Source organism: Coturnix japonica, chromosome 11, assembly GCF_001577835.2.
Source record: "Coturnix japonica isolate 7356 chromosome 11, Coturnix japonica 2.1, whole genome shotgun sequence".
Taxonomy (NCBI): Eukaryota; Metazoa; Chordata; class Aves; order Galliformes; family Phasianidae; genus Coturnix; species Coturnix japonica.
Window position 1 is genome coordinate 143,665 of NC_029526.1, and position 10,463 is coordinate 154,127.

Sequence of the window (10,463 nt, forward strand, 5' to 3'; positions counted from 1 at the left end):
ATTTCCTGTGTTTTGGATGGTTTATGTCTTCATTTCCCCCCATTGCATCAGTGGGTGGGAACAGCTTGACTGCATGGGTTAGAAAGGCCATGGTTTCTCTGGGTCTTACAGATACTTACTTTGTTTAATGAGATTGGTGCAGAGTCTCAATTTTTCTATTACCCTGTTTCTTACCCAAAGCAGAAGCAAGGCTGAAATGCCTCCACAGGAGCTCCTGCAGGTAGGCTGTATGGGAACACTTGGTAAGACACTCATCCAACTGGAGAGTTCCTATCTCAAACACAAAAGCAGGTTCCAGAGACTTATCCTCCCTCAGTGAGAGCAGACTCTGCTGCTGTCAGGACAATCTTGCTTTGCTGTGACTCTTGATAAGACTGCTCCTGGAGCGCAGCATCTCCTTTGGCTCTTATCACAGATGTGTGTCCACAGTGTTGTGGCACCATCCTTCCTGCACAGGATTTTCCACCACTTCAATCTGACCTCCCACAACCCAGCCCCTCTGCTTCCTCTTATCACTTGAGCTCCCTGACGCTGTCCCTGACTGTTGTCTCCAGCAGTGTGCTGCTCCCAGCATGTTGCAATTATAGATATGCAGCCCTGGGATGACCTTGTTACTCTGCCATGCTTTTACCTTCTGTGTTTGCAGGCAGGTATTTAAGCTGCACTAAGTAACAATCAGCTTTAAACTGGCTACTGCTGGAGGTGTTATCTAATGGAGAATTAATGTCTTTGGTACTGCTTGCCAGTGAAAATTACCCATTTCCCTATTCACATTCTGTGGAGTCTCCAAAAAAACAAATGAAATTTACTATCACCTTTTTCTTTGAGATCCCTCACTCACCCATCATTGCTCTGTGTGCTTAAGTGCCATGAGGCCATTCCCACACTGGGTGCTGCAGCAAGCTTTCAGCACACGGATCTGTGCTGTGTTGCTGTTCAATGCGTCACTGTGATGTTGCCACCCAGCGCTGCTGGAGCTGCGGGCTGCTGTACGGCTGCTGCTCACCAATTGACTCTTGCAACCAGATAAATAAACCTCAGAAAAGCTAAAGAGGAGTAAAGTTATATAACAGAAAAGTTATAAGAAGGAAACTAGGTAAAGGAAAAGGTATTTTCCTGAGTCTTCTCAGCACCTTTTACTGCCTCAAAATGCAAAAGAGCATCACCATTGTGTTGGCATCCAAGTGCCACTGCCTGCTCCAATTGGGATGTTTTGAGCAATAAGCACTTGCTTAAATATCTCCCCCCACCAAATGCTTTGGTTTTCTGCCTTTATATGGCTGCTGTCATTAAAAAATACTTTTTTCCAGACACTCTCAAGTTTGAGTCTTTTCCCTGCCAATGAACATCCATCCCAAAGCTGGAATAACGCTCACAGTGCTTTAGTACCCACTGCTCTGGGAGTGAACTTTGTTGGGCAGTGATCCCTGATCCCAATGTATTAGGGGATGGTGTGCCATTATTCTTCAACCTTTCTGCAGAAATGAGTTCATGTTTGGGGAAGGAATGCAGCTGAAGGTTCTCTATAGATAGCATTCTACTTAGAAAATTATACCCCTTTCGCCCATGGTTGTTTGAGATGTTCTGCTGCATTCCTTTTGTAACTGCCAATTAAACAGATATCTGAGAGTCAATTCATCACCACTCTAACTTCATCTGTGTCAGGCAGGTGAAACTGGGTTAGCATTTGGCAATGCAGATATGTTTTAGGAGTAGCATTTCAGAGAATTACTGAGGTGTATGTGGTAAGTTGGCTAATTTTGTCCTTGAGCATCATTTCCTGAAAAAAAGCAGCAACAGGGTTTATAGCTGATTCATTCAGTAATAAATGTTATCTTCTCCTGTTGCAAAATTGTCAACATTTCCAGTCTACAAACTTCTGAGGCTGTGAATGGTCAGGCTCTTGGCAGTAGTTGACATGTGGCTGGATCTTTACAGATGGAGGTTATTTTTTGATCTGAGCTGGGAGCAGAGCACCCTTCCCACAGACAGCAGCCATCTTCAGGGCCACCCCACAAGTCTGGAGTTGAGGATGGCCAAGTACCCCGGTACACATGGCTGGAGGGGGCACCAACACAAAACTGTGAGAAGGAGTTTGCCAGTGATCTTGCTGCAAGTCCAGGAGAGCACTGCTAACCCTCTGCCTTGTGACTCCTTCAGTAGAACCAGAGGTGATGGCTTTAAGTTGCATCAGAGGACTTTCAGGTTGGATATTAGGGGGAAAAGAGTCTCATCCTTCCGATACCTGGTGAGGCATTGGCACAGCTGTCCAGAGAGATGGTGGAATCACCATCCCTTGAGATGTTGAAAAAACATGGAGATGTTGCACTGAATGACATGATTCAGTGGTATGGTGGAGATGTGTGGAGGTGGTTGAACTTGATGATCTTAGTGGTCTTTCCAGCCTTAATGATTCTATGATTGCATGATTCCTTCATATGCTGCAGCTCTGCCAGCAGGCACTGTCCCATATGGCCAGGCAGATGGATCCTGTACATCACCACCTCCCTGCCAAAGCAGAGGTACAACATTAAGGTTACACATCCCATATGTGTTTAAACAGTTGGCAGCAGAAGCAAAATGTGCCATGCTATGTTTGTTAGCTGTTGTTTTGCGTTTCTGTCCAGTCTGGTGTTGGAGAAGATGGAATGGAGGTGGTACTGCAGGGTCTGTCACTAAGCCCAGATCAGGCCTATTCTGTGTGTGTTAAACACCCCTTTGTGAGCATCCTGAACATATGGCAGGCAAAACGCTCCTCCATTTATTTTATGTAATTAAGTTTTAGTATGAAGCTTGCAAGCTTTTCCTTTTTGAGCTTGCTTTGGGTTAATTAACCCAATTAGCTGCTAACAGCCAGTGTTTCCCACCCAGGAAGAAGCTGCTGGAGACACCAGAACTCCCATGCAGTGTACTGGCTCTGTCTGCAGGGCAAGTCCTACAAAATCCCCTGGAGAACCTCTGGGATCCCGTGTGGGAACAGCTCCTGGTTTCACATCACTTTGCCCCTCCCTCACAGTCTGTATTGCTGTTGCAGATGATGGAAAGCTGTCCCTGGAGGAGTTCCAGGCCTTTTTTTCTGATGGGACACTCAACGAGGAGGAACTTGAGAAACTCTTCCACACCATTGACTCAGACAACACAAAGTAAGTTCTCCCCATCTCATAGCACTGGGGGCACAGTGTTTGGGTGTTTGGGTGCCCCATGGGGGATGCAGTCATGCAGTTCCTTTTGCCAAACATTGCAAACTCTCCATTTCTGCTGGGTCTGTGTCTCATCATGGCAGCTCCCGCACCCCTTTCTTCTTGGTGTTTTTGTTGTTGTTTTTCCAGGTCGATGATGCAGTTTCATCTCTGTGATATCTAAATTGATGCTTACTGTTACCTGTATTTATTTTTAAATGGCCCTTTTGATTTTCCACTCCATTTAAAAGCTTTGCTGCACTGTAAAAGGTAACAGTGTGAATCTGCGAGCTCCACCCTGCTCAGCTATTTTGCCAGCAGCAAACAGTGAGGATTTAGGACCTGTGCTGCTTTCTTTGCCTCCCAGCCCAGCAGCCCTCACTGTGGGCACACTGCCCTGTTCTGGCCCTATGTGGCCATACTTCTGTCTGCACAGAGCGCAGACATGGGGATGGTTCCCACAGCAGCACAACACTTACTGTCTCACAGGGACGTGATGGGGTGGGAGGCAGCAAAGCGTGCTTTGGTTTTACAGTGCACCAAAGATGAGGCTCAGTGAGGCACCTGACTTCTCCCACTGTGCACACAGATGAAGCCTGCCGGGTTATTTCTCCCTCCAAGAGGAATCATACTTCAAAAGCCTGCATGGATGAGGCTGCTCAGAAATCCAAATGAAAGCCAGGACTGAGTCATATTCCAGAGAGACTACTGCTCCTCCAGAGAGAAAAAATCCATCCAAAAAAAGATGAAAAGCAAATCTTATTTCAAATAAGGAGTTGTGCTGAAAGCACTTACAAAAATAATAGCCTGGTTAATTACAGAGCCTTCAGCCAGCAGGTGTATGAAGCCTCTAGAGCCTGCCTTCCCAATGTGTGTAGTGGCCACCAAGCTCAGCAGTACCCCAAACCAGTGTGATACATACTACTCATCAGCTAATTAATTAGAGAAACTTCAGGGTCTTTGTCACTAGAGTGGGCTGGGAATGACTCGTACATTCCAAAGCTTCCCCTTCAGCTGATGCTGTGAGAGCAGCTGAGTGCCTTGGATCTTAGTGTAATAAAATAACACTGGAGCCATGAAAATTGGAAGTGTGGGCCATCACAGAATCACAGAATCACAGAATGGTCCGGGGTGGAAGGGACCTCAAGGATCACAAATCTCCAACCCCCCTGCCACAGGCAGGGCCACCAACCTCCACATTTAATACCAGCCCAAGCTGCCCAGTGCCCCATCCAACCTGGCCTTGAACACCTCCAGGGACAGGATCTACAGCCTGTCTGGGCAGCTGTTCCAAAACCTTACCACGCTCATAGTAAAGAACTTCCCCCTGATATCCAATCTAAATCTTCCCTCCCTCAACTTAAAAACATTTCCCCTTGTCCTACTGTTATCTACCCTTTAAAAGAGTTGACTCCCTTCCTGTTCCCCTGTTCCCCTTTAGGTACTGAAAGGCTGCAGTGAGGTCACCCCACAGCCTTCTTTTCTCCAGGCTGCACAAGCCCAGCTCCCTCAGCCTGTCTTTGTAGGGGAGGTGGTGCAGCCCTCTGATCATCTTTGTGGCCTCCTCTGGACTCTCTCCAACAGCTCCCTGTCTTTTTTGTACTGGGGGCCCCAGACGTGGACACAGCACTGCAGCTGGGGCCTCATGTAGGCAGAGTAGAGAGGGACAATCGCCTCCCTGTTGTTGCTAGCCACCCCTCTTCTGGTGGAATCCAGGATACCATTTGCTTTCCGAGCTGAAAGAGCACACTGCTGGCTCATGTTCAGTTTTTCATCAATAACGTTAACTATCGTAAAGGTGAATGAAGCATGCTGCCTCCTGCTTTGTGTGCCTATTTATCCAGGTGATATCCATATCCATAGTATCACCCTGTCACAGAGTTATCCCTAGATAACGGGACAGATACCAACAACAGAAATCACAAAGCCACAACTCACCTGGGCATGTCAGTTTGCATTTGGCTTGGAAAGAATGTGGGCTCCTAAGCTGAGGTGTGTGAGGACAATATGAAATTTATCTTTCCAAAAGGCTGTTTGAATTTGAATTATCTGTTATTTGAAAGAGGAATTTAATTCATCTTTGACACTGTTTTTTAACTTCCCCCATCTCATACTGCTTATTGAGTTTGCTTGGTGTACAAAGCAAAGTTTGCCATCAAAACTATATTGCAGCTGGAGTGGAAAATGAAGAAAGTTATGTTCCTACTGATCATTAGTAATTGCTATCACTATCTAAATTGCAAAATGTGGATTTGATTTCCCAGAGCAGTTTTAGGAGCAGGGGAACCACCTTACCTGTGTAGACAAAACAAATGTCCGTGCTGGATTCTTGACTTGATTTGGTTGGAAAGTGCATGGAAAGGAGAACAGTTGAGTAGATGGGTGGGAGATGGAGTTGGCCTATGATACAGGAGCAGCTATGGCTCAGAGGAACGTAGCTCTTTTGGGAACAAAATGCCCAGCACAATGCCTGGTTGTCAGCAGGGTGCAGTTGTGCAGAACCAAAATGAGACACCCAAAAGCAGCCAAGGGATTAGTAGGACTTCATTCTTCCTGATGGCCTTGGAAGAGTCTCCAGGAGGTCAGTGATGTGGCTGGATGGGCCTGAGTAAGGAGCATGGCTTTGTTCAGATGCAGTTATGGGATGGCACTGTGTTCCATGATCCTATTCCAGGGTCAATTCTTGGCTCAAAACACAATGGTAATGCTATTGCACTCTTGGTGCGTAGTGTTGGCAGAATATAAAAGTTCCCTATCTGCAGCAAAGCCCTCCTGCTGTCCCCATCCACGCTGGTTACTGCATCTGGCAGCAGGAACAGCAAAATCTATCACATACTTCAGTTGCTTTTGGCAACTCATATTCAGAATCTTGCTGTTGCTGAAAAGAGATGATGAAGTGGTGTTTTCCTCTCCATGGTGAACATTCCCTTCCGCCTTCCTTCTTCCCATTCAAAGCAGGAGGCAAAGAAAGATGCTGCCAGGGACTGATTTGTCACTGTGGTGTTGGCTGCTCACCCAGGCTTTGGCAGTGCTTTATAGAGAACTGCCTGAAAACTAATGGGGTGGTAATGATATGTTACTACTGATATCAGTGCCGTCAGAAGTGCACAAATTATGTGTATAATCTACAAACACAGATGCACACACATATGAATATATACATATATACATATAGATCTGTGATTTAGCTGCAGAACAAGACTTTAGAAATCATTCTTACCTGGGAAATGCTGCTCTATTTGCAGTTGTTTACTCCTCTTGGTGCTCCCTGAGCTGTGGGGCAGCTGTAGGGCATAGCCTCCAGAACTACGGTGTGCCCGTGTGCATTGCACACCCAAGGAAAGCAGCAGCCAAGCAGGTGTCCAGGCACTGGGAGCAAGTTTGTGAAGCACAGAGCTCCTGTGATATCAGATCTTCTGAAAATACCATTATGACCTATGGCCAGCTTGTAACTTTCCTGGCCCCCACTGCCCTACTGCAGCCCTGTGGTAGAACCTAAGGATCAGACTCCATTAGCACCTCAGTGCTCCAGGTGAGGTCTCACAGTGCAGAGCAGAGGGGCACATCCCCTCCCTGCCCTGCTGGCTGAACTGCTTTGAATACAGCCCAGGATAAGGTTTGCTTTTTGGGTGTGAGGGCACACTGCTGCCACCCACCGGTACCCCCAGGTCCTTTTCAGCTTGATAGTGGTGGATGCCATGACCCAGGTGTAGACCTTGCGCTTGGCTTTGTTGAACCTCATGAGGTTCTCCTGCACCCACTCTCAAGCCTGTCTGTGTCTCTCTGGATGGTATCCTGTCTCTCAGGTGTATCAACTGCACAACACAGCTTGTGCTTAGCAAGTCCATGAACTTGCTAAGGGTGCAGTTGACCCCACTATCAGTATGACTGCTGAAGATATTAAAGGGCATCAGTCCCCTGAGGGGCACATAATCCTAACACTAAGTGTCTCATTATATTTGTATGAACCCTGAGGCTCTTCCACACCATATAACCATTCCTGGAATGAGGGAGGAGGGAGATGTGGGAGCCTGAACCAGTGATGGGTTAGCAATGCTCCACAGGCTGCATCCCCACACTCATCTTCATCCTCTTCGTGGCAGAAGAGGAGAGGTCAGGTGTGGCTGTTAACCAAACTAATTTAGCCCTAGCAGGGGATTTTAATGATTCCTTTTGTGTCATATACATTTTTCATAGTTGCAGAGGAGAGTCTTTTGGAAAAGATGTGCGCACTGGAGCAGGACTTCTCTGATGAGCTGTACGCGTCCATTCACAGGGAGCCAGAACACAGCATTAGCATTCTGCTGCACTACCATTCACTATCTCCTAGCTAGGCTTACAGCTATTCTTTTAATTGCTTTATCCCCTTCACCCCCTCTAAATGAGCTGCTCTTTGCAGTGGCAAGCACTAGAAAAGCTGGGAATGTGCATGCAGTATAATTAACAGAAGCACTTCTCAGAAGCCTTTAGAAGCTTCCCCAGAGTTCCACTTTTTCTGGAGGTCTGTGATAAGTGGAAGAACAACAGTGGTTGGGCTTCGCCTACACCAAATCCTGCACAGTGCAGCCTTGTGGTACAGGGCTGTGCCAAAGCCCCCTTAGATGTGTCCAGCCCCATTGGGCACAGCAGCTCCACAGCTGTTTGCAGGCTGCTTGCAGCAGAGCAAACAAGATGGGACACATCTGTATCTCGCACACTTTTAATTGTGCAGAAGCTGTTAGAATGGTGTTAATGCTAATGAGCAGAAGAGAGATGCCATGTGTGGCTGTGACTCATTGGTCTGTGCATGGAGTTTATCTCTGTGGCTGTGTGCAGCCAGAAGCTCCCAGACCAGGATAATTGCTTGGGTGGATGAATTCTGCTTCCTTGATAGTTTGATTGCACTGATAAACAAACATCAAAATAGTTTTAAGTTGGGGTCTGTGCAAGCATATCAGACTGTGAAGCTTAGTTTTCCACAACAGTCCAAGATGAATCCAGACAGGGAGGTAAGGTGCTTCCGGGAATCTGATCTGCTGCTGACCTCTGCTTTGGGGGCAAGGAATGTTGATTATGATTGAATGTTTTTTCCTATTTTTCCTTCCCTAATCTTGGCTGTTTGCATTGCAAACCTGATGCAGTGTAGTGCTGGTTTTGTATGGGAGCTAAAGCCCACACTTGCAGAGATGGATGTACTCATTGAAACCAACTTAATTTCTGCATATTGAATGTTCTCAATTAGCTCTTTGGGAAACAAACTACAGCTTATATAATCAGCTGAGATTTTGATTAACCTATTCAAGAGATAGTTCCAGTCCCTTCAGAAAGGGGCAAAATGATTGCATGAAAATTATATGTCTGGCTCTAATTCCTGGCTCTCAGCAGCCTGGGCAATTGGTGGCTTTGTGCAAGATGTTTCTGTGCTCTAGGCCATTCTCCTGTGCGACTACAACTTTCTTGCACAGTCCACACTGTGCTGAACTTCTTGGAGTGAAGAAATGCTTGGTGCCAACATTGGTGCTCAGCCCACTGGGAATATCCTCAGGAGGAGCACGAAGCTGGAAAGACAGCACAGAAAGTCATCTGAGAAGACATTTGAGTGTATGTTGCTATCACTGATGCTACCTCCAGGCATTTCCAGCACTGTCTATTTACTCATGTGCTTACTTGGAAGGAGTAAGAGCATCTGGCTGCTGCTGGGGGGAGCACCAGCTGCCCAATGACTGAAACAGGAGAGGCTCTTTACCTCATCTTTTTCAGTGGCTGGAGAAGAAACGTGTGAGAAACAAAGATACGGGTTAAAAAGCCTGGAGGGTGTTCTTGCTTTGCACTCCTGCTGGCTCCCTGCAGGCTGTATGCTGCATATCGCTACCTGTATCTCTGCTGCTCAGAGTCCTTCCTCTGTTCCTTACAGCCATGCTTTTGAGAAAGTAAGGAAAATACTTGCAAAAGCAAGAAAAATTGCATTATATTGCTAGCAGAAGACTGCAGACAGCTGAGATGAGAAGGCTGAGTGCAGAGGATTGCACTGCTGGATGCGGTGGGTGGCAATGTGTTAGTTAATGAGAGCTGTTCATCTCAAGAAATCACATCCACTGAGTACTGGCTTATGTATCAAGCAAAAATAGGCAGTGTTGCATGTTTCCCTTTGTATTTGGTACTGGTGAGGCCACACCAAACTGCTATGTTATGTTTGGGGCTCCTTACTAGAGGAAAGACATGGAGGCCATGGAGTGTGTCTAGGGTAGGGAGTGGAGCAGTGAGGGGTCTGAGCACAGTGCTGAGGGAATGGGGTGGGTCAGTGTGGAGAAGAGGAGCTCAGGGGAGAGGGTTCTCCCCTGACAGGAGGTTGTGGGGAGGGGGTTCAGCCTCTGCTCCAGGTAACAGCAATAGGGTGAGAGTGACGGCCTCGTGTAGAGGATCAGGTTGGGTACTGGGAACAGTTTGAGAAGTCATTTCCAACCTCAGTGATTCTGTGTTTCTTCATCCCAAAAGAGATTGCTGGCTGCCTGGTACCATTACCAGATAGTGCAAAATCAGAGAACCCCTCTGCCCAAAAACAGGGAGAGTATTGCATTGGTTTTCCTTTAATGTTTTGGTTTGAACACTGAGCTAAAAAAATACGAGGATAAGGAACCTCTCATTTGATCAGATGGGATCAGTCTATTTTTCCAGGCAGTCACTTGCACTGTAAGCAGGCATTTTATTGTGTTCTTTCCTCTTGATCATAGTTTTATGACTGCTTTGATTTGAGTTTTCATTTTGCAAGAAAGATGTAGGAGGTTGGACGTCCTGACTGTCGTGGCCAAGTAGAGGCAGAAGTTGTTCACTGCATGGAAAGTGTAGTTCTCCCAAGATTAAATGGGGCAGACAGGCTGCACTGGGGACAGGTGCTGGCTTTGTCTTCTGCTTCCAAGGATGGGAGGAAGGCAGCTGGGGTCCTCGCCACCCTATTTCTGACACAGATCTGCTGTTCTGGGTAAGGAATCATGTTCTGTGGCTGGGAGGTTGTATGAGGCATACACAGAGCAGGCTGGCACCAGGGCATTGGCATATAAATTGCTGTATGTGTATGGCTGTATAGCAGTCAGTGTGTTGAGGGAGCCAGGAGCTGACCTGGCCCTGAAATGTGGCAGCAGGAAGGACTCTCTAAGCAAACAGTGTTCTTTATATTTTGTCAATGATTCCCTAAAAGGAAAAGGAAACTCACCCCTTTGTGCTGTTGGATGAGCATGTTTGGAACAGCATGGTGTTCCATGGTGTTCTACTCTGCTCTTGTGAGGCCCCATCTGGAGTACTGTGTCC

The 10,463-nt window shown here is 46.9% G+C and overlaps 1 protein-coding gene across 1 annotated transcript in view; it reads left to right on the top strand.

Annotated features, from left to right (window-relative positions):
• NECAB2 (N-terminal EF-hand calcium binding protein 2) overlaps positions 1–10,463 on the top strand; it is a 47,453-nt gene that overhangs the window by 19,978 nt on the left and 17,012 nt on the right. Inside the window, exon 3 of the mRNA XM_015873890.2 lies at positions 3,035–3,143. Coding sequence (XP_015729376.1) covers positions 3,035–3,143 — 109 coding nt within the window. The remainder of the gene's footprint in view (positions 1–3,034; positions 3,144–10,463) is intronic.